This window comes from Myotis brandtii, unplaced genomic scaffold, assembly GCF_000412655.1.
Source record: "Myotis brandtii unplaced genomic scaffold, ASM41265v1 scaffold36, whole genome shotgun sequence".
Classification (NCBI taxonomy): domain Eukaryota; kingdom Metazoa; phylum Chordata; class Mammalia; order Chiroptera; family Vespertilionidae; genus Myotis; species Myotis brandtii.
In genome coordinates, this window is record NW_005363836.1 from 4,746,197 (window position 1) to 4,771,560 (window position 25,364).

Sequence of the window (25,364 nt, forward strand, 5' to 3'; positions counted from 1 at the left end):
AAAGCCGGCGTGGCAAGCTGGGCAGGGTGGTGGGGCGCCCTGGGTCCTGGAGGTCAGGGGTCGCAGCCCCAGTGGGTGGTGGCTGGGGCTTGGACTCTGGACGGGGGGTGAGGGCAGAGAAGTGAGACCTCACGAACTGGGCAGAAAGTGGGGGTGGGGACTGCTGGAGAAAGGGGGGAGGCGGCGGGGGAGCCCCAGGGATCCGTGGGATAAGGAGGGGAAGAGGAGGAGGGGTCTAGAACCGCCTGCGACCGCGCCTCGCGGCTTCCTGCAGGTGAGCCCCGAGGGAGCGGGGGACGAGGACTCGTGCTCCTCCTCGGCCCCGCTGTCCCCGTCGTCCTCGCCCCGGTCCATGGCCTCGGGCTCCGTCTGTCCCCCTGGCAAGTGTGTGTGCAACAGCTGCGGCCTGGAGATCGTGGACAAGTACCTTCTCAAGGTAGGGCGGAGCCGCCAGGCCCCGGAGCGGGTACCCTGGGAACCCTGGGAAAAGGGAAACGTTTATTTGTTCCCTCTTTTCCATTCGCATTCTCCCCTGAGGTGGTAGGCTTTCAAAGGAAGAAAACAGACCAATCCAGGGCACTCCCGCGGTGGGAAAGAGTTGGGGAAGAAGTCTTAGAATCTCCCAAGTTGTTGCAAATGAGCTCCCGTGTGACCGTGTGGGTCTAGAAGTGCAGACACCTCGATACCTCGATACCTCGGGTGTGTGTACCAGAGTCTGCCGCCAACCTGGTAGAGGAACAGAAATGGAGAAACCCTTCTACTCTTTCTGAAACGGGGTCTGCCTGACTGTTTATAATGAGCCCGGGTTCCCTAGGTCCCTCGCCCGGGTAACGTCCCCACACCGGCCTGCTTCTGAGAGTTCTAGGTCGGAACATGTTGGCTGATTCCACTTTGCAGTGTCTACTTTGGTGAGAACCATTGTAAATTGCCCTAAAGGCTCTTTTCTGGACAGATTTTTTTTTAAACATGTAGTCTTCTGTTTGTTTACTGTTACTTGAAACCATTTCAGTACCTCACTCCTGTCATTAAGATTTAATACTTAAAGGCCACCCAATGCTTTAAAAAAATGTTATCTTCAGTGTGTAGGGGAGGAAATGGAAATTGATGCCAAGTTAGGAAGAAAAAGAAAGAAGCCTGGGATGAAGTGCTTCAAATGGTTTGAGAGTAGACTGTCTGTCTTAATTTGTTTTACTTCTCTGAAAATACTGTGGGGGAGTTTTGGAGTATAAATTCTGGCAGGCATGGTTACTCATGTCATTGCCTGCAGGATCATGGTCCCACGTGTCTTAAGAAATGCTATGGGTTTTCAACTTCAATCGCTCTTTAAAACCACTATTTAAACTAATGGTCTCTCCTACACTGAATTAGTAGCAAACCAGTTCACTTTCTATTCTGTCTCCACCAAACCCTCACCCCCAGCTTTTCAAAAGATAATATTAATTATGAAGAGTCTGAGTTCAAAAAGCAAGTTAGTAGGGTTCTTTAAATTTCTACCTCAATCAGAACTGCTTCATCTGTAAAGTGGAAATGATACCCTATAGATACAACCCACATAAAGCACCAAAAGAAGTTGTGTGCTTCTTTGAAAAGTGACTTGAGTTTGTTTTTATCAGTGGTTAATTCTTAAAGCTGAAAAGTTAACATGGCTTTCTCTTTAAATCTGCATTCTTAAGATCTCCCTTTCAATGTTTCTAGACGTGGAGCCTTTTTGGATATTTAAAAAGCATCTTTTGGATCAAAAAGGAGCTTATTTTCAATGAGCCCTCTCAATAATTAGTATAATGTTTAAGAATGTTTCTAAAGGGATCTATAAAGGCTTTAACACTTCATAATAGAGAGGATCAAGAAAAACCTATTACAAAGTGACTCTTAACACACCCTCTGAAATAGTTTCTAGTGTTCATCTTATATATGTTAAAATATGTGTATATATGATTATATATTTGCATTACATGAAATATCTAAGTTACCTAAGCTTTCCTTTGTAATAGGACTGGAGTCCTCCCAATGAAGTCTTATATGTACAGTCTTATTCTACCTTCTTGTACATATTAGTATATTAGCTCTAACAAAAGTTTAATACTTTATGATTATATAAAAACCCCGAATTCTTTCCTCCCCCCCCATTTTGAGTCCTTATCCAGACATATTTGAATTAAAATCACTGGTTAAAAAATAATTATTATTGGATGTAGTAGAGTATTTGAGGATGTAAATTGTTTAATATAGAAAAACACTATATCATGAGGCAAATAAAATGGAGTTAGCACAAAAAAGTACAAGAGGAAGTAGATGCACCTATTGCCCCATCTCATACTTCAGTGCCCTGTTGTTTGGGTGGTTTTCTGGCTTGGTCTTACATTCATATACTAGTACATGTACAGATTGGATCAATACCAGCCTTCAGGGAAGGCTCTCTTCACCTTACTTTCCTCTGGGGGTGGGGAAAGGGAAGATGAAAGAGGTTGTTTTTGTTGTTGTTTTTTAAAGTAAACTTTGAGGAAAGTGGAAAAGCAGGCACTGGGTCTAGCTTTAGGGAATTGGAGGGTTGTCATAACTCTGCCCTAAAGCCTGAATCTACCTTTGTTTTCTGTTTGTTTTTTAAAAGGTTGGATAAGATAAAAATGCAGAAGAATGCCCTAAACAGTGGAATATGAAAGGAAGTCCATACTTCTAATCTTTAATTGGGCCCCTTTTAGGAAAAAATAGGAGGGAAATATATCTTTATTTCCAGGGCAGTATTCACCATTGTTAATATTTTTTATTGCTTCTTTGCTGTTTTCCAGTATAGTGACTATATACATCTTTTATAACAAAACCTAAGACTTTAAAAATTTTATCCAAATGATACTCTCATTAATGCTTCGGAAAGAAACACATAACTAATTAAAAGCCAGTGAAACTTTTTTTTTTCAGCTTCAAAGTACCTTTTATATTTCATGAACAGTAGTGCTAATCTGATAGAATTGGAAAGAAACACATAACTAATGAAAAGTCAGTGAAACTTTTTTTTTCAGCTTCAAAGTACCGTTTATATTTCATGAACAGTAGTGCTAATCTGATAGAATTTGGACAGATCATCTTTATTATGAAATAGTGTAGCAAAAGGTATATTTCATATTTTTCCAAATTACCTAATTCCTATTTTAAGCATTAGATCCATTTGTAGAGTGTAACTTTTGTTTTTGCATCACTGCTGTTCTTTTACATTAAACTTAATTAAGCATAAACCTAGTCATTGTGTCCATTTCACAAGAGCAAACTTTAGGAGACTGCATTAAGGCAAGTTCAATCCAATACTCATGTTTATTCTCCAAGGTTAAAGTTGTGCTTATAGAGTGATGGCAACAGTTTAAGGTGAGGGGTAATTATGATTTGTTCCCTGAAATGATAATATTTCACCTTCCTACTTAGAAAATATAAAGGGCTGTGATTTATTAAGTCACCATTTTATGCCTCATTTCTGGAAGTATAAATGGCAAACAATGCTTGGGTGCCTTTTTAAAACCACTTATAATTAGCTTTATTTTTTTCTCCAGTAGTCAAATCATTAAGTAGGGTTTGCAATACTTTACTCCTTGACTCTCTTATTTAATGTTAAATGGGAGCCAGGGCTTCTGCTATATCAACATTTAAATCTACCTTAGCATTTCTGTTTTGTAAGCAAAATGGATTCCCTGACTTCTTTGTAAGGGTAAGTATTTATCTTAAGGAAACTTCTTGTTCACTGTCTTCCTCTCTCATTTTAACCAATGCACACTGTATAATAATTTGGCCAAAAAAGTAGATTTAGAAGGTATGTGGTTTGGTTTCTTTGGCTAACAAGTTTCATAGTGGAAGAATTTCGTAAAAGAAAAAATAAATCAGTAAGGAGGACTTTAAAGTGTTCAGGAATTTTCCCTGTGTTCATAGAAGTTCCATTTAAAAAAACAAAAACCAAAAAAACACCTGAAGTCTTTAAAGGAATTTAAAAAAAAAAAGACACCTTTTTAACACAAAATGTAGAATATGTTATTGTGATTTTCTGGTTGGGTCTAAGGAGATATATCTACACACATATTTGTGTAAATCACACCTTTTCAATGGAAACATTCAGAGTGTGCATTAAAACATGAAGGGACCAGCTTTTTAAATTTTGCCTAATACACAAAACCAATGACTATCCTCTTAAGTATTAGAATGAGTTCTCATCCTGCCCCTTTTTCCTTCACAGGTGAATGACCTGTGCTGGCATGTTCGGTGTCTCTCCTGCAGTGTCTGCAGAACCTCCTTAGGAAGGCATACCAGTTGTTATATTAAAGACAAGGACATTTTCTGCAAACTTGATTATTTCAGGTACACTGTGATTTTTTTTTTAGAAAGTAAATATTCTAAAAAATTATTATGCAAAGAGAATTTTATAAATAGACTTTCTTGTCCAGTGTTATTTATTGAAGCCCAGTTTTTCTTATGTAATAGATTTCAAAATGAGAATGCTTTATATCTTTGAGGTATCATTTGTATTACAACAAATAAATAAGCATGTTTAGATGTTTTAGGACTTCAGTATACAAAAATGACTTTGGTAAATGAAATTTTTAGGTATTAAGAACTTCTTTGCTGTGCATAGATACAAAATATGAAATATAAGATGACTTATCGTGAGAAAGCCCCTGGTTTGGGAGAGTGGTAAGATGAAATAATTATGGAGGACAAATCCAGGTTTTGTTTAAGCTTTTACCCATTTACTGTAGGATGACCCCTAGTTATACACCTATAAAATGCCAGCAGTTTTGAGACTGTGATAAACCAAATTAATCAGAATTGACTGTTCCAGTATCAGAAATGTACCAAATCTAAATATTCTGCCTAAAAATCCTGTTTCTTTTGTCTGTTTTTTGACCTTTATTTTGTGAGATTATATTTGCCTGGTTATTAAATGTAACATTTTCTCTGTGTCATTTCTTTGTAATTATTTAAATGGACAGTTTCTTCCAGGATATAACTCAATTCTTAATGGATAGATGTCTAGAAATTCTTAAGCATGACTTTAAAAAATTACCATATTTTTAAATTTGCATTTCCAAATGAAGAAGAATGTTCATTATGAAATTGGGAAGTTAATACTATATAATAAAGTTTGTAATACAAATTATGTTGTTTATACCCAATTTCAAAAACTGATCTCAGAGAGTTTAGCAATTGATTTGAATAAATTGGTAGGTAATTGAAAGCACTTCATAAAATCCAGAGTCCTTTATTTTATAAAGGCACAGAATTTTATAATTACCAAAAATTTGTATTTCTCATCAGGTATGCTTTCCATTTCCTCAAAAAATAGTAGCAATTTGCCTGGTCTTTCACTTAGGATATGCTAATCTTAATGTTTTATGGTAATCTAAAGTCTTTTGAAAGATTTGGTTTCAGAGGCTTACTGAAGGTCTAGTTCTTTGGGATGTTTTTATGCTTCATATTTTATATTCTGAAATGTGTTTTTAGGATTCAATTTTTCAGGTTAATTTTTTTTAAAATGGCAATACCTCTAAAGATATATTAATGAATAGACAGGATATGCCAAGCCATGACTACGATTGTGAAAGGAGACGTGGCAAAGAGTCACTTGGACTACTTTAGGATTCAGTTTTTCAGGTTAATTTTTTTAAAATGGCAATACATCCAAACATATATTAATGAATAGACAACAGACATATATACTTATCTCGGACATGGATATGCCAAGCCGTGACTACAATTGTGAAAGGAGACGTGGCAAAGAGTCACTTGGACTAAGAGAAAAAAGAAATATTTACATCTGGCATTTTGTTAAGATTAATCTGCATTTAATGTTCAGATGTGTCTCTGGAAGTTTTAGGTTATATTTCCCATCTTCCCGTGATTAGCAATGTGATAGTTTATTCACCAAAGGAAGTATTTTCTGAGTTTTCCTTCCTTTCATTCTTCCCAGGGTGAACAATTTCTGTTTTCCTCATTCTTTTATAGTATCAATTTCAAATATTACAATGTTTTAACTTAAAAATGTTATTTAAAGTATTTTCTAATGATCTCAACTTGGTTTTAAGAGATCAATATTTATATCTTCAGTGGTATGCTTTTGTATTTTTAGGTTTCAATCTGGAGTGTGTGTGTGTGGTATCTTGGGTCTCTTAAAATGCACTGATATTTGTTACAAGAGAGATATTGAAACTTATATTTCATTTATTTTAAAAGAAAAAAATACAATCTTCCTTTAAGGTAATAATGAGAAGTTTTTGTTTTACATATAGGTTTGAATTATGACCATATCTCATCTTGATTGCTTACCATACTGACTTAGAAAAATAATCGATTCCTGTTTTATTTTGAAAAGATTTAAATGCTTTGCTTAATCCAATGAGTAACGTAACGCACTAGTTTAATCTCAAACTGATGAATATGTCACCGAGCATTAAAATCTTCACCTCCCGCCCTTCTGTTTGTGTAGAAGGTATGGAACTCGCTGCTCTCGCTGTGGGAGGCACATCCATTCTACTGACTGGGTCCGGAGGGCCAAGGGCAATGTCTATCACTTGGCGTGCTTTGCCTGCTTTTCTTGCAAAAGGCAACTTTCCACGGGAGAGGAGTTTGCTTTGGTGGAAGAGAAAGTCCTGTGCAGAGTGCATTATGACTGCATGCTGGATAATTTAAAAAGAGAAGTGGAAAATGGTAAATATATACTTAAAATACTTTTGAGTCTTTTGGAGCAGTGAATACAGGAATAAAAACAGTTTTTCCTCCAGATCCCTTTAATGCATTATTTTGTGCAGTGTAATTGTGGTAAAACTCATTAAGCACTTTACTGTTCGTGGCGGTCTCCATCTGTTTATTTACCGGGAAAGCCATACCATGTGTATTAGCGTTGTGCCGTATTCTCAGTCTAAGGACTTGAGTTTAGATTCTGATTTGCTTTTTGTAACTAGTCGTTTCCCTGTCTTTGCCTTCCTAAGGATGAGCTTTAGATGGGTACTTCTAACGTTTTGCCCTTGTGACTAAGTGTTCAAGCCTACATATGGATTACTGTTTTAACAGTCTATTTCTAGTGTGTTTCAAAACTTAAGGGGTTTGGCAATCTAGACGTTTAGTTTTACTCCAAGCCAATAGACGTAAGAAACCTCTTATTGCATGACTGCTGAACCCACCTGAGTTACCAACATGTGCGGTGTGTTTTTTAAATGTAGGCAACGGGATTAGTGTGGAAGGTGCCCTCCTCACAGAGCAAGATGTTAATCATCCAAAACCAGCAAAAAGGGCTCGGACCAGCTTTACGGCAGATCAGCTCCAGGTAGACGTGACAATGAATTTATGATTTTTGAAGCCCCTCCCTACCCTCCAAAAAACAACTTTATGCTGTCTAAAATCATGTTTATGTTTTCAAAAAGGTTAACTTATGCTTTGTGTGGGAAAAACTTGGTGAATGCATAAAATATACATTTGGCCCTAAAGTATTTATCAATGTTCATTCAAGCTTTGTTTTTCTGGGATCTGTTGGCATTGACATCAAAGTGGAAGCAAAATGTTAGTCTGTCCTGACTTCCTGATAAAATCAGTTTAACCCAGGCATTTACATTACTACATATAATTGCAATAGCAAACAAAATATTTGGGGATTCAACAGAAAGAGTCATACAATATGTGTGTGAGTCAATGGGACACTGACGTGTTCATCTTTTTAACAAACCGCAATGAGTCTTTTAATGGACAAGATTATACATTTTCTGAGTAGGATGATTATGTCCCCTGAAAAGGGAGGGATTATTTTCAGCTTAGTTGCCCTAAGTATAATTGTCATAGATTTGGTTTATGAAAATTGTCAAGAAAACTATTAAATAATTATTGCTTACTTTATATTTAAGTCTACACATATAATGACTCTTTCTGGCATTTTTTAAGATAAAAAATTATGTTTTCTAAAAGATTAATGTGGCTGAGGTATTTCATGTTAAAGTAAAGTAGCATTTATTGAGCACCTACTATGTATTGCTGGATGTTTTATACATTGTATCCATCTTAGCTCAAACTTTAAAGGGTATTTATATAATGTTAACAAATAAGTGAAGGTAATTTTTGAAAAGTCACATATAATATTTTAAGACTTTCCAGTATTTAAGATGAATACAAGTGTTTCAAGAAGATAATTTTTATTTTGAGAATGATTAACAAAGAAACCTTGCTGTGGCACAGATATTCCAAGGCAATTTAATGATATTGGAAAGCAATCTGGCATTAAAATCTAAAGCCATTCTGAAAAACTTTCAGATTGTTTTGGACTTCTTAACTTAGGCATAGAATACATGGTCAATAAGTAATAAATGGAAGATAAAACAAATGAAAGAAATATCTCTGCTTGAACCTTGCTTTACTGGACACCTCATTGGATTGCAATGTAGATCACAAAAAGCCCTAACTTAGGAGACATGAGTACCTGTGGGTGATATTTCCTCGCAGCAGAATACCCAGTAGCTAAAAGGTGTGTGAGAAAATGGAATCTCTAGTAAAAATATATTCTGTTTTTAAAGTCAGCCATTCCCATAAGGGCTGGCTATCATTTTAATTATAAAACTGATAACTCTAATATCATATACAATTTATTATTAACATTACAATTGTGAAAATTTGAAACCACTTTAGGTAATCTCATATAGGAAGATAAATACTGATTAAATAAAAAGGGAATGATATTTGTGGAGAACTTTGTGCTCCCAGTCCTATGACAGACATTTCTCTGCATTTTCTCCCTTAATTCTTTCAAGTCCTTGATGTAGGTAGCCTCATCCAAGAGGTGCAGGAACTTTCCTCAGGGCAGATTGCCAAGGAAATGGCAGAGAAGAGATTTGGACCCTGCTCCCCAAACCTCTGGTCTTTTCATTTTGCTTGGCCTCCGAGGAGACTATGAATCTGTGCCTAACAAAACTCGATTTAATGGCAGCAGCAGCTAGAACAGAAGAGTGCGATTCCAAATCTTGTAGATGGCCTTATGGTTTTAATTGCAATTGTTCACAAACTATTTAATCAAGCATTCTTATATGAAAATGTGTGGTGGCCCTGGTCAGGTGGCTCGGTTGGTTGGAGCGGCATCACGTACACCAAAAAGTTTACAGGTTCGATTCCCGGTCAGGGCACATCAAGAGACAAACAATGTTTCTCTCACACATCAATGTTTTTCTCTCTCTCCCCCCGACCCTACCTCTCTCCATATAAAAATCCATAAACATCCTCAGGTGAAGATATTTTTAAAAATGTATTGTGAACCATGTTTTTAAAAATCCGTATCAGAATAATCAGTTTTGAAAAATGAAAGCAGGAAATGATAGGCTTTCAAAGCATGCTCTCATTTATTCAATCTCTACTAGTATTTACCTATTCCAGGAATGACTGAAAAAAATGAGGCTCCATCCTGTCCTCAAGTGGTTCTTTATAATTTAGGAATCTGGAATAGCTATAGATTTTTTTAAAAACTTGAATTATTATATTTTGTCAGAACCTCTAATAAATCAGGTCATGTAACCTCATTATCAAATTGTCCTGCCTTTCAGTAAAATAACAAAGCATGATAGGTAATCCGTAGGTCAAGATAATACATGAAGTAGTAGAGTTAAACAGAGTAGAATTAAAATGGGAGGAATAAACAAGAAAAATTTCCAAAATTCTTTAGAAACTTATGGGAGGAAAAAGTCATTTCACACTTACAAAATAAAATAAAAAATATTTCAAATATTGTTTTATTTGTAGGAATGATATTTAAGACGTTTCAGCCACTATTATGGTTTGCCTGTAGTAGTTAGATGCACTTGCTCAATGATCATTAATGCTAAACGTGCCAAGGTTAGCACCTACTTTAATCTACTTTCAGATCCAGTTGGTCTGCTGCTACTTTGCAGAATCCTGACATTTCTGGTAGAATTTCTGGCCTTAAAATGATGAGTGTCTCTACAGGCTTATTCCTTGACCATGTTAAAAGTAGGGTGGGTTTGGGCATCATTAGTGACTGGAGAATAATAAAACTAATTCAAATTCAAAGGGTTGTGTGTGTGTTTTTCTGAGGCTAAACACTGATAAGTACATCTTACTTTTCCTTTAGCATAATCCAATCCTAAACCATCAGTGTTGATTTAAGTTTTGCTTTATTCCTTGATGAGAAATGGCTTTATTTAATGTAATTTGGTTCTATGATTAAACTTGTGAATCTGAAATGCATTTGTGAAAAGCATGCTGTTTTTGTTCTATAAATTATCAATAGTGGCTTTGAAAGCAAATGCTTTTCTCCTTCAAAATTAAAAAAACAAAAAACACAAAGATAATTTGCTCATTCTTTTTTCTCTTTGAAATTTACACACTCAGCCTCCTATAAACACCACTGTATTTGCATATGAAATAACACATTTGAAGTAGAAAAGGAAGAATGAAGTGAACTGAGTGAAATTATGAACTTTTAGTCTGATTCTATCCATTTTTAAACCAAAAACATAGCTACTGTTTACAGTGAATATGTGGACAGACTTGGACAGGAAGCCAGGAATACCTTATCTAGAAGAGTCACTAATCAGAAATTAACTGGAAAAAAATTATATAATTTGTAAACCTCTTAAGATTTCCGAGAACAACATTGGTGAACCACACTATCTTCAGATTTTCCTCCCACAATCAAGGTTCATTCTGTCACAAACACAAGCACAAACACTATTGACAGGAAGGGGAATTTGAATAATAAGACATTCCCTTTGCCCTCAGAAAACTCACTTTCTGCTAGGGAAAACTAAATTTGCCAATGACTTATTTAGCTATCCTTTGAGATGGGCACTGGCAAAAGATAGTAAATATTAAATGAGGGTCATAGTGGAGAATGTAATTCATATGGCCTGCTGCAATGGTGTCCAGGCCAGCAGAGCTTAACGTCTTTAGTTAGGTTGGTCACCCACCCTCATCCCATGCCCATGGACATGCACAATCATGTTGCATGCCAGACTCCCTCTCTTCTTTCTAATATAACATCAATGTTGAGAGAGAATCATTGATTGGCTGCCTCCTGCACACCCTCTACTAGGGATCAAGCCCACCACCCAGGCATGCACCCTTACCAGGAATCCAACCGTGACCTCCTGATTCATAGGTTGACATTCAACCACTGAGCCACACCGGCCAGGTTATAATTCTTTATATTTTACTAAAGGCCTGCTGCATGAAATTCACGCACTCGGCGTGGTGGGGCGGGAGGGGTGTCCCCTCAGCCCGGCCTGTGTCCTCTTGCAGTCTGGGAGCCCTCAGAAGATGTCCAACTGCTGCAGAAGTAGGAGAGGCTCCCACCACCACAGCTGTGCTCGCCAGCTTTATAATTCTTTATATTTTACTAAAGGCCTGGTGCATGAAATTCACGCACTCGGCGTGGGGGAGGGGGGAGGGGTGTCCCCTCAGCCCGGCCTGTGTCCTCTTGCAGTCTGGGAGCCCTCAGAAGATGTCCAACTGCTGCAGAAGTAGGAGAGGCTCCCACCACCACAGCTGTGCTCGCCAGCTATGAACCAGGCTTCTGGCTGAGAGGCACTCCCTGTGTGGGAGTACACTGACCACCAGGGGCAGTTTCTGCCTTGAGTGACTGACCCCTGGTGGTCATTGCACATCATAGCGACTGGTCGGGAGCCCTCAGAAGATGTCCAACTCCTGCAGAAGTAGGAGTCCAGCCATGAACCAGGCTTCTGGCTGAGAGGCACTCCCCCTGTGGGAGTGCACTGACCACCAGGGGGCAGTTTCTGCCTTGAGTGACTGATCCCTGGTGGTCAGTGCGCATCATAGCGACCGGTCATCCCACCGTTCGGTTGATTTGCATATGAGCCTTTTATTATATAGGATAATACTTCCCTGGATTGATTGACTTTTAACTAATAAAATAAAAATGTCCCATTTGATTCCCATGGTTAATCTTTTCTGAAAAAATATCTGAAAGCTCTTAATTTATGCATTTATTCTGGTGCTCCCCCCCTCCACAGCACTCTCTATATCTCTTTCTCTCTCTCTTAACTTTCATAAGATTTTATTTGAGTCAAACTGTGATAACATATGCCAGGAAGCAAGATTTCAAATGCTTTCCACACCTCTCTCAACCTTATGTTGTTGGTAGTTATGGGCATGTCTGAATCTCTGCCCTGGAAAGTTGAGATCAGGAGCAGTTTTTTCATGTTCTGCTATCTTACAGCACTTAGCACAGTGGTTCCAAGCCAAAGATTCACATCAGAATCACCTGGGGACTTTTTCAATGTATAGATGTTTAGATCCTGAGGAATTCTTATTCAGTGCTGATGGGTGTCTCTTTTTAAGATTCCAGATACGTCTTTGCTTAGAGCAGCGGTTCTCAACCTGTGGGTCGTGACCCCTTTGGCGGTCGAACGACCCTTTCACAGGGTTTGCCTAAGACCATCCTGCATATCAGATATTTACATTACGATTCATAACAGTAATGTTTAGATCCTGGGGAATTTTTATTCACTGCTGATGGGTGTCTCTTTTTAAGATTCCAGATACTTCTTTGCTTAGAGCAGTGGTTCTCAACTTGTGGGTTGAGACCCATTTTGGCAGTCGAACGACCCTTTCACAGGGTTCGCCTAAGACCATCCTGCATATCAGATATTTACATTACGATTCATAACAGTAGCAACATTACAGTTATAAAGTAGCAACGAAAATAATTTTATGGTTGGGTCACACATGAGGAACTGTATTTAAAGGGCCAAAAGGATGAGAACCACTGGCTTAGAGCAAGTGCTTAAAACAATTAATGATGAAATGGTTGCAATTAAGTGGAATACATTTGTTGTGCTGTGTACTATTTGCAGACTAATAAAAATTGTAGTAGGGGCCTTGAACCTCTTTAGCTCAGTAGAGGTTGAAGATAATTGTATATGATTTTTGTATTTTTAAAAGTTTTATAATGCTAACACTTTTTTTAAATCCTCACCTGAGGATACGTTGATTGATTGATTGATTGAGAGAGAGAGAGAGAGAGAGAGAGAAACATCATTTGGTTGCCTCCTGTACACGCCCCAACCGGGGATTGAACCCACGACCCAGCCATGTGCCCTGACAAAGAACCGAACCTGCAACCTTTTTGGTGTTTGGGATGATGCTCCAACCAACTAAGCCATCTGGCCAGGGCTCTAACGCTGACACTTTTTAACAGAACAGGAAAAAAGTGAATAGACTTAACACTGCTTATGCTTGTGGGTTAAAGTATGGAAAGAAAAAAAAGGTGAGCTTATTTTTAAAGCATAGTTGAAAAACAAGTTTTCATGTTGAAATTGATTATTTTTTAAAGATCTTAACATAGCAACTTATGTGTAAATTTACAAAATGTGCACTCTTTTCAGTTATACATACATCCCCATATTGACTTTCAAGTAACAAAATATAAGTACCCCATTTTCTTGTGCATGTCTTCTCTCCTATCATCAAAATGCAGAAGATTGGTTCTTTTTAGCTACTTACGACTTATATATTTTTAGGTGATGCAGGCACAGTTTGCTCAGGACAACAACCCAGATGCCCAGACCCTCCAGAAACTGGCAGAAAGGACAGGCTTGAGCAGACGGGTGATACAGGTAGGTGATTGTTTTAAACATTAATCAAGAGATACTGAAATTTCTATTCTAGGTCTTTATGAGTGTGCATTGCTTTGTGAAGACTTGCCAAAGCATTAGTTTCTCATTTCAGGTCACTTCACACTCTAAATCATTTTTTTTTTCAACTTGATAATTAGCCTGCTTGGGCTGGGCTATCATTTGTTAAGTGACTCCTTGTACAAGTTGCTTCATTCATTGCTCACAGCAACCCTAAGGTCCTCAGGCTAAAAAAGACAACCGAGGTTCCAAGCTAGATCTGGTTCTAAGGTCAGTGTTTTTTCTACTTTTCTAAGACCTTGTATGTGAGTGCGTGTGCATGTGTGCAGAGGGTGTTGATGGCCTCTGTTAAAGATCCAGATAGAGGGAGTGATGTGAACAAAGTTAGGGAAGGATGAGCTAGACCAAACTTGTCAGAATGTAAGATTTACGTTTGCAAATTGTGGGAGAAGAAATTGGTGGAGCCGATCTTGGAGAGGTATGTAAATGCAGAGTTCTTTTCTTCTCAGGAGAAAGCCATGATACGTGATTTTAGGAAGAAAAGGTTGACAGCATGTGGGATGAATTAGGGTTGGGAGAGGCTAGATAGAAATAAGCAGATTAATTGGGATGTCCAGGAAAGGAGTAATTTTTAAAAAAAAGAAGATTAATGGGTGAGGTGGCCTAGAATTCATCAAGAAACGTTTTATTGACTGTCCACTGATGGCAAGTGCTGGATGCTGGAGACACAAGGAAAGGACCAGACACTGTAATGGGGAAGCAAAAGTCAAAGGTGACTCTTAGATTTGAAGTCAAAACATTCATGGGAATGGAGCTATTAACAGGAATATTCAGGTCAAAAGAAAGCTAGTTTGGTAATATGGAGGGAGATGAATTCCCTTTTCCCTCTGCTATTTCTGCAATGATGGTGCCATTGGGCATGTAAACAGGTATTTTTTGAGGATGAACAGAACTGAAGCAAAAAGATCTAATGCTCTGAGATTGGGTAAAGACCCTTTAGAAAGAATTATAGACAGTAAAAAGTGAAGAATGGATTTTAGGGAGAGAGCAGGGCAAGAGGTGCTGTTTGAGTGGAACATCGTAACAGCCAGAATAAATGAGTAGAAACATTATGGAGGCCAAAGGAGTGAGGTGGGTTCAAGATGGAGGTGGTCAACTGTGCCAAGTTCTTAAAGAGAGATCAGGGGAATGGAAAATAATTTTAAATAACATTCAAAGTTCAAAACGTTTGAGAAATTAATGCAAGCAGAAGCAGGTCTCTGCAAGGGAATGCAGGAAAAGGTAGATTTCACTCATGATGTAGAGCTTTCTCAGTAGGAGAGTCTATCCAAATGTCATGGACTACCATTGGAGGAAGTGATTTCCTGTGGCTGGAAGGGAAGCTTCCTTCATCGAGGTCCTTCAGACACAATTGGCTGGGGCTTCTGTCTATTACGAGACTATATATTCTGCAGCAGCTGCCAGATTCATGACTACTATGTTTTTTATTATTTTGAAGTTGAAAGCAAAATAAAATGGAGGGTTTTCTGAGTCCTTTTCTAATTATTTGAAGAAGACCTCAGACAGATATCTCTCATATAATTTTTAGGTATTTCAGTCACCAGTATTATGAGCAAGTATATATTGTTGGATAGTGGCTTTTAATATGTGAGGATTAGGGTGAGAGTGGGGTGTAGGGAAGGGTATGAGGGGGGAAATGATGATGGAACCATTTTTGACAGGGTGGTGAACACACAATACAGTGTATAGATGATGTGTTGGAGAATTGGACATCTGAAACCTGTATAATTTTGTTAACTAGTATCACCCAATAAATTCAATAAAAAGGAAAAAGATATGTGAGGATTGAATTTAAATATTTTTGACAAGATAGCAAAGGAAGATGTACTAGCATACAAATATATACACATGGAGTCTACAAAAGTAGGTTAACAATTGTTCTTATGGAAATAATACAATAATGAATAAGTAATAATACAAGAATAAACTGTTTCCTATATTCACAACTGTAAACCTACTTTTGCCCCACACTATATTATTTGTATACTAGAGGCCCAGTGCACGAAATTTGTGCACTGGTAAGGTCCCTAGCAGCTGGCAGCGGCCAGCTGGGTACTCCCTCCCTTCCCCTTGCCAGCCCCACCCCCTAGTTGAACTCCCAGTCGAAGGGACAATTTGCATACTACACTTTTATTATATAGGATATACCTGTGTGTGTATAATTTAAATATATAGTCCTTCACAATATTTTTGAAGAGTTAATTACTGTGATCTCAAACAGTAATCATGAACTGTTTGCCCAGCCTACTTCCTAGCACTGGACACACTTTAGAAAAGTTAACGAAAAGAGTTTTAATGACTAGGCCTTGATTCTAATATGAAAATTAGGTTGTATGCAAAGATTAGATAGAAACAGTGGTCTGATACATAGAGACAGTCTCACCTTTACTAGCTAAAGTCTACTTAGAGAGACATTAGTAACAGACCAGACTGTCATTGTACTAAGATGATAGAATAAAGATAGATGATTTTATTTTGAACTCTGTATCTAAGTATAATCACTGTTCACATATCCTTTCAGATAGGTGAATTATGAGTTGTGTACCTTTAGAAAAATAGTAAAACTGTTCTATTTCTTTCAGTATGTTTACTGGGAATATCTTTTCATACTAAGAACTACATCAATTTTATTGCTGCACATATTGAGCATAGAATAATTTAGTTTACTTCCAATTTTTTTATTATCATTTGAATGCTTCAGTGAACAATATTGTATACATACTTTGCACACTTGTTCAATAGTTTTGATAGGATACATTTATAGAAGTGGGCTTTTTGAGACAAAAGATAAAACATTTTTAGGGCCTTTAACTGATAGCACAAAAATCAATTCCAGAAAATCCATACCAATTTATTCTGTCAGTAGTTACTTATGAAAGTTGCTCTTCCCCAACTATGTGCATCCTTATTGCTATCCTTCTTTAATGTCCTTTCCAATTTGATAGTCAGAAAATCTCATTGTCTTTATTTGAGTTTTTCCATTATCAATGAACTTTAACATAAAATCGTTATTTTAGCCAACTTTTCTACTGGATTGTTTCCTTTCTCCCCATCTTACTTTTATTGATTTCTATTTATCATGTTAAACTTTCATAGTTCAATTTTCCTTATTTATTGGGGTGAAATTGGACATCTCCCACTGGGGATATGCCCGCAACCAAGGTACATGCCCTTGACCGGAATTGAACCCGGGACCTTTCAGTCCGCAGGCCGACGCTCTATCCACCGAGCCAAACCGGTTTCGGCACCATCTTACTTTTATTGATTTCTAATTATCATGTTAAACTTTCATAGTTCAATTTTCCTTATTTATTGGGGTGAAATTGGTTAATAAAATTATGTAGATTTCAGGTATACAATTCTACACTATATCATCTATGTATTGTATTATGTGCTTACCACCTAATCATCAATTTTCTTTTCATTTTTCCACCACATAGAATTTTTTATATTTTTATGTATTCAAACCTCTCAATATTTATTTTCTTATAGCTTTGGCCATTTTTATGTTTCTCTACTGAGAGAGATATCAATATTGGCTTTTTGTTTCCTTAAGCATTATGGTTTCAGTTATTCACACCTATACTTTAATTTATCTGGAATTGATTTGGTTACATGTGAGGAAGGGATTTTTCTATTTTTTTTTCTCCTAAATGATTACTAGGCTTTCTTAAATCAGTATCATGCCATTCTTTCAAATAATTTAAAATCCATATTTTTCATACATTATTTTTATATTTGACTCTTTGAGCTTCCAAAGAGATTAGTTTTATGCATGTCTTCTGGGTGCATGTCTTTTCTTTTGCAGAGTGTCTACATGACCTACTTCTAGCTTATGTGGTTGACAATGTAGAATTCAAAAACTATTGAAGCAATAGCTCAGAAGAAAATGTAACTCTTGTTAGAGGTTTCCAAATCAGAAGGAATAACTTTTAAGTCAGTGAGGAGTGTCAGAAGGACTTGTACTTGAACTCCAAAGCTGGTAACCCACACGTCAGAAGTTATTTTCTGAAGTCTGGTATCATCAGCTATATTTTGCTGTGCAAATTACATGACACTTTGTGTTTACAAATCTCTCTCTGCTGACTACCTGTTGATGATCTTTCCAAGGAGCTATTTGATTCAGCATTAAGGTAGCTATTTTGTTCTTTATGTCATGCCTTCTTCGTATCTATTTCCAAAGTTTGGTATTTTTTTTAAACAGCTGAGTAGGTTCCATCCAATATTTAATCTATTAGAGACGTAAGATACTTTGAAGAAACTCAGGGAACCACAGTGCCATGTATATTAGGTTACATGTGCCCTCTGGGTGCATGTCTTCTGGGTGCTGTCCTGGAAAAGGCAGGTGGCAGCAGTTCCCGTTTACATGTTGGAGAATGTGTGAGTGTATCTTCATGGCTGGGTGATGACAGCAGTGGCACCCATTGTTCCGGAGCCTGTGGAGAGAACTGTGAGTGGAGACTTTGGATGTGGTCTCTGTATAGGTATCTAAGGATCTAACACTCCAGAAGATGGGGGAGAAGGCTGTGACTTCCTCCTCCTTTTCTTCGACACATGTCTAAGTCTCGTTCCTGAAACATTTCTCGGGTACTCCTTTCAGCCACCTGCTCAGGGCTGCACAACCCATTATGTCATTCATTTTTATTTCTTTAGCATTAAACCTTTGAGTTTATACTTTACCAGCCCTCTATTTTGAGTCCCAAGGGCAGGGTGTGTCTTAGAAATAGCCAACTTCTTTTTTTTTTTTTATAGACACTATTCTTTTTTAAAAAAATATTTTTATTTCAGAGAGGAAGGGACAGGGAGAGAGAGATAGAAACATCAGTGATGAGAAAGAATCATTGATCAGCTGCCTCCTGCATGTCCCCCATTGGGGATTGAGCCCACAACCTGGGCATATGCCCTGACCGGGAATCAAACCATGACCTCCTGGTTCATACGTCAATGCTTAACCACTGAGCCACAGCAGCTGGGCAAGCCAACTTTTTCAGATAAATCTTTTCCCAGCTTCCTTCTTTTCCATGTTATTTAGCTCCGATTCCCTTTTGCCAGCCCTGGGCAGAGATGTATGTCCCTGACTTTTCCCCAGCCTTTGTTCCAAACCCTAAATTTTCTTTTCTTAGTTTTCTTAATTTTTTTCCCTTACACTTTCTTTCTCCTCATGACAGAATCTTTGGCGTGATGGCACATAAATGCTATGATATTTTAATAAAGTAACACTCTATAGTCCAAGTTTCATCTAATGGCAGGGAGTTCAGTCATAGGCAGTTTATTGCTGGAAGCATTCGGGGCAATCTAATCTTACTTACCTGACCTGCTTGCCCTGAATTTGCTTTCTTTATTTCTGGGCAAGAGTGACAAGAGGATGGTTAGCTCTTTACATTTTGTGAACTGTTTCACCAGCGTATTTGTTTGTATTTTATTCTACTTAAGTATTACTAGTTTTTTTCTTATTGTAAGCCTGACCTTAACATGCTTCTTAGGGGATAGCCTATGTATTCAGTAGGAGAAATTGAAGCCAGCAGGTTAAAATGTGCCTGGAATCATTGAATCAAGGGGCTTGTAGAAAGCTTTAAGTTCTCAGTAGGGATTTTAGGCATTTGAAAAAAGATTTGAAATAAGTCCAGCAGGTGTCTAAGAATACATTTAGTAGTGTTGTTGTTGGGTTTTGTGTGGTGGGTTTTTTGTTTTGTTTTGTTTTTGTTTTGAAGTTCTATTTGAAAGGCTTTTTCTGTTTTTCTTTTTGTCCCAAATGCCAGGAGTAAAACCCAGGAAACTTCGTCTGGAATTCTTTGAGTCCCATGCCTCTTTTTATTTTGGAAAGCACTTAGTTTAGTATAGAATTGGCTTTTAAGTAAATCTTCAAATAGTTATTGAGTAAAGAAAATGACCATTGATATTTGCACAAAGGTGTTTCTTTTCTGTCTACAGAACTTTCTAAAACTTATTTAGATTTATGCTGTGCTTGTATGGGAGAGCCACTGAGATGGCATCCCTTTCTAAACGGATTTGTGATGTTCTCAGAAGCTGATGTGACAGAACTACATTGCTTTTCTCCCTCAGGTGTGGTTTCAGAATTGTAGAGCACGCCACAAGAAACATGTCAGTCCCAACCACTCCTCCTCTGCCCCAGTCACATCTGTCCCACCCTCCAGGCTGTCTCCGCCCATGTTAGAAGAAATGGCGTATTCTGCCTATGTGCCCCAAGATGGGACGATGTTAACTGCGCTGCATAGTTATATGGATGGTAGGTATCCAAACATTTAACAGCTGTCTCCTAAGGAGTCGATATCTGACAACTTCTAATATTAGATTATTGATGAGATTCACAGTTTGAAATATTACCTCAGTAATAGCTAAAAAATATTGTGTGTGTGTGTGTGTGTGTGTGTGTGTTGGTGGGGGGAGGGGCGTGTAGTAGAGAGCAAAACTACCCAAACATTCTTATTTCTGTGACTATATTTTAAGGGACAAATTTAACACTCACTTTTCAGCTAAAATACAAATATTGATAATGACTCTTAGTGCTTGATTTCTATTTAGGAAACATTTTTGTTTGGTTTTTCACCTGACAAATATTTAAATAATTTATTTTCATATGGTCAGAGAAAGTATTCACAGTCAGATTTTTAGATTGGAGTTTACTTAGTTTATTAAAGAAACTTTTTTTTATTGGAATAAAACATACATAAGAAAAGTGCACACACAGTAAGTATACAACTTGGTAAATTAGTAAAATGAGCATATCCGTGTAAATACTACCCAGATGTAGTAGTGCACGATTAACACCCCAAAAGCCTCTCTTATGTACCCTCCTAAAGTAACATTACCTTGACTTCTAAACTCATGTTTTAGTTTTGCCTCTTTGTGAGCTTTATACAAATTGAACCGTGCAGAATGTATTCTTGTGTGTCGTCCTTCTTTCAGTTGCATTGGTTATGAGTCTCATCTGTGTTGTTGCCAGAACCAGTGATTTGTTTGTTTTCATTGTTATATAGAATTCTACTGTAGGACTATATGACAGTTTATCCACTCCATGGCTGATAGACATTTGTGCTGTTTCCAATTTGGGCTTTTATAAATATGCTGCTATGGAACATATTTATTATACATGCCTTTTGGTACATGTTAATTCACACTTCTATTTGGTATGTACCTGGGAATGGAACATAGGGTCATAAGCTATACATATATTCAAATTTAGTTAATTCTGCCTAACAGTTCCCGTAGTGTTTGGAGCAGTTTACACTTGGGCCAGCAGCATATGAGAGTTCAAGGTACTCCATATCCTCACTAACACTTCATATGGTGTGACTTCTTAATCTTAGTCTATTTGGTGGTGGTGTAGTGCTATCTCATTATTTTAATTTGCTTTTCCTCAGTGACTGATGAGATTGAGCATTTTTTTTCCATTGAGCATCTATATATATTTTCCTGTGAAGAACCTATTTATATCATTTGCCTATTGATCTATTAGCTTGTCTTTTTACCTTGATTTGTTTTTATTCTTGCTATATTCTGCATACAAAGTTTTTTTTAAATGATTATATGTGTTGCAAATACCTCCTCCTGTTCAGTGGCTTGCCTTTTTCTACTCTATTGAGGTATGTTCGGTTGAGCACAATTCCTAATATTAATGTAGTTCGTTTCATCAGTTTTTTCCTCCATGGGCTGTGCTTTTTTGGTGACTTATTCAAGAACTTGTGCTTACTCAAAGATAATGATGATATTCCACCAGCATTGTCAGCTAGAAACTTTATTTTATTTTGACATTTAGATTCTCAGTCCATCTGGAATTGAATTTTGTATGTGGTGTGAGATTGGGAGCAAAGCTTATTGTTTTATTGATGAAAAATACTAATTTCCCAGCTGCTTTGTAGCAGCACATTTGATATAAATTAAGTGTCCATATAATGTATGTGTCAGTTTTATTGGTGTACTTATTTTTATATTAGTACCTAATTGTTTCACTTATGCTAGGCTTATCATTAATGATATGCAATTGAACAAGTCTTCCTATTTCATTGTTATTCAAGTTTGTGTTGCATATTCTTGACCCTTTGCATTTCCATAAGTTTTTCCAGCTTATCAATTTCTACCGGCCCCCCCACCCCCCGCGCAAAAAAAAGGAAAGAAGTTCATATTTTGAAACAATCCATCATAGGAAACTACCACCTTGGTAATATTGTCTTTCATATCATGAACTTAGTTTGTCAATTTATTTAGGTCATCTTCAAATGCTCTCTTATATTCTAGACTTTACTGTTTAGTAATCTTATACATCTTTTGTTAGGTTTATTCCTAAGTATTTGTTTTGATGCAGTTATAATGGGTATTTCCTCTGTATGTAGAAATCTAGGTTGGCAGATATCTTTTTTTCAGCACGATGATGATATGATAACATTGTTTTCTGGCTTCCATTGTCTCTCTTGTGTAGAATATGGATGGTTAATTAACTTGATACTTACTGTTGAAGTCAACTGTTGGTCTTATTAATGTTCCTTTGAAAGTAAATGTCTTTTTTCTCAGCATTTTCTCTCTGGTTTTCAGTTTTATTAATATGTGCCTAGATATGCTACTTGAGTATGTCATTCAAGTATTTCATTATGAAAAAGTCTCAGCTTTTGTCTCTTCAAATAGTGTTTCAGCCCTTATGAAAAAATTTCATATTTTCCAGCCTTTTGATCTTCCATGCTTCAATCTGGTTATTTCCTTCTATTTTCCAGTTCACTAATTCACACTCTATCTAATATATAAAACTCATCCATTGAGTTCTTAATTTTAGTTATTGTAACTTCAGTTTTAGAACTTCCGTTTCATTGTTTTATACAGTTCCAGCTTCTATGCTGAAATAATCTATTTTGTCATTTTGTTCCATAATAAACTTATTGTTATATTAACTTTAGTTATATTAACGTCCTTGTCTGATAACTCCAATATCAGGATTTTTGTGGGTCTGTTCTATTATTGTTGTTTTTTCCTCTTTGTTTTCAACCAAGCCATGTCTTCTTCTTCTTCTTCTTCTTTTTTTTTTTTTTTTGTAAGCCAAAGCCATTTCTTGTTATTTTTCTTTTTTTATTGCACTTCAGATGTTGGGTATGAAAAACTAGAAATAATTTGAGGCTCTGGGTAATATCTTCCACCAGAGAGTATTTAGTGTTGCCTTTGGCAGGGAGGTGGTAGGCTAGGGGAAGAGCCACTTAATCCAATCAGGCATCAGTCCTCAGAAGGGATGGTGTGTTTCTGGGCTGCTACAAGTTGGATTTAGCTTGTTGAGATCCGCAACAAAACCTGTGTTTTGTTTTATTTTGTTTCTGCTGTTTTTAACTAGGGCTTCTCTTCAGTGGACCCTGATCTTTCATATTTGTTTTCCACCATCCAGCCTAAGTCTAACTCCTGAATACTCTGCTAAACTTCTCAGACACGTATTTTCAAATTGTCACTAACTTGGGGAAAAATAGTCTCATTTTATTTCTTTCCTCCTCTGGGAGTTGACTGCCTTGGTCTCTTTAATATGCCTTAAGACACATTTTAAAGAATGTTGTCTAGCTTCCTAGTTGCTCTCAGAGGGAGGTTGTGTTTGAAGCAATGCAGCCATTGCTGAGAGTGGAATCTTCATTTTAAGTTTCAGTTAAATAAAAAATCAGAGCCTATATCATTGTAATCATTTACTTACACTAGCATTAAAATTGGGTGTGTTGACTTGAAAGACTTTTGTTGACTGAGTCAAAGGTATTTTGATGTATGTTTAGGGAAGAAGCAGTTAGACATTCGTAAATGAGAATTTGGTTGGGGGGTTGGGGGAGTCATCCTATAAACACACTTTCAATATGAAATCTGACAACATCTCTGCTGACAAAGCTCATGAGTCTTTCTAGCTGAAGGGTAAAGTGCAGTGAATGGGGTATGGATGGAGGACAGTAAAGTGGCAAAATCTTGTTGCCCAAAATAAAGATTTGGGGGTAAACCCATCCTAGATTCTCATTTAATAATATACTCATGATGCTGAATAAGGTAATGCTTCTGCTGAGGTCAGTGGAATGAGTGTAGCTTGGTGCCCTCAGCTGTAATGAGTAATGAAAGCACATTGCCTTGGCATGTTTTTGTTTGTTTTAAATCAGTTTTATTCACCCTACAAAACTGATCCACAAATTTCTTTCTATTTTGTAGCTCATTCACCAACAACTCTTGGACTCCAGCCCTTGTTACCCCATTCAATGACACAACTGCCAATAAGTCATACCTAATTTCTTTTTCAGGGATAGAAATGATTAAGGATATAAACTTGTCATTTATTATGTATAAAATACCATTGAAAAGATTAATGTTAATTTTTTATTTAACATCTAAAGCATTTCCAACATCACTTTGCTGCCCAGGTATGTATCTACAGTTGGCCTGCAAGACACTTTTATTGATTTTTTTTCTTTTTCTTTTTTTTTTTTTTTGTAAAACTTATGTTTACAAGAAGAAAACAAGTCAAAACTTTTTTTTGTATTGTCTGGAAATAGTTCACTCTAGTGTGTATCTGTTAATTTATTTGTCATCAAAAGAGCACTTTGCCTAAAAGAAAGGACTGACAAGTGTGCAAAATGTTTACAATTCTTTGTGAAATTGTAGTTTATCATTAGTTTGTATCTGTAAGTTATTGTTATAAATATTACCTGTATTTTTTTTTGGTACATACAACTTTATACTTTGAGGCTTGTATCTGTGAATTTGCAACTGAAATTTCCTTTGCCACCATTTTCAGAATGAACTGAATAAAGCTTCTGTTGTAGCATGCCACGCAGACACGTTCTTGTGTTTGTGGTTGATGAATTACGGCTGTAAATAACACTATGGTTTAATAAGCCCACCATTCTAAGTTTATTAAACATTTTCCATTATTGTGAAAGTTCCAACCAATTTGTCCTTTTTGTGTGTGTTTTCCACAGTAAGTTGACCCTAATGTCTTTCAGATATAACAACTTTTATTTTAACAGTTCATTTTGTTTTGAGCTGCGTTGTGAGTACATTTTAATAGGCAGCTTATTTGTTGATGATTACACTTATTCAACAAAAGAACACATGAAAACATCTAATTTGGCAGATGGTCTCTTTTGGACTCGCTCGTAAAATTAATGTGGAAGAAAAGGCAGAGCGCTTTTCAAAACGGTCTTCTGGGGCATCCCCGTCAGAAATGAGAAATGCGCCATAAGAATGTATGTCTTCGGGGCTGATAAAGGAGGCCTAGAAGGCTTTGGAGTTTCTGAGCAACGTTTCTCGGGCAGAAACTCTACTTTTTCTTCCTGTGAACACACTAGGGGTTATGTTTCTGAGCTGAAACCCGAACCTCAGGACTTTATCCTAGGTAGCAGTGGACGCTTGTCTTGGAATTACAAAAGTAAGTAGTGCCGCTCTCACGCATTTTTGGATTTAAAGAACTTAATCAGTACCCACTTCTTCTCTTTCATATACCAGTCAGGACAAATAAAAAGGTAACGAGAAAAAAATCTTAAGTATCATAAGTTTTTAAGTCTTTATTTAACTTAGCAGATTTACATCTGGTTGAGGACTGGAAGTAATAATGGAGTATTTGTAATTCTATTCTGGTAATCATAAATGCAACCAGAATGCGACCCTGTGGAGGTAACTTACTATCTGCCTCAACCCGGAAGCAACAAACCTACACTTCACTGAGGGAGA

The 25,364-nt window shown here is 37.0% G+C and overlaps 1 protein-coding gene across 1 annotated transcript in view; it reads left to right on the top strand.

Annotated features, from left to right (window-relative positions):
• The window catches only part of LHX8 (LIM homeobox 8), a 26,713-nt gene extending 2,137 nt beyond the window's left edge, over positions 1-24,576 (top strand). Inside the window, exons 2-8 of the mRNA XM_014544327.1 lie at positions 5-436; positions 4,214-4,335; positions 6,461-6,681; positions 7,194-7,297; positions 13,503-13,598; positions 19,740-19,923; positions 23,847-24,576. Of these exons, the coding sequence (XP_014399813.1) occupies positions 5-436; positions 4,214-4,335; positions 6,461-6,681; positions 7,194-7,297; positions 13,503-13,598; positions 19,740-19,923; positions 23,847-23,923 (1,236 nt within the window). The 3' untranslated portion in view covers positions 23,924-24,576. The remainder of the gene's footprint in view (positions 1-4; positions 437-4,213; positions 4,336-6,460; positions 6,682-7,193; positions 7,298-13,502; positions 13,599-19,739; positions 19,924-23,846) is intronic.
• Positions 24,577-25,364: the final 788 nt, after the last annotated feature.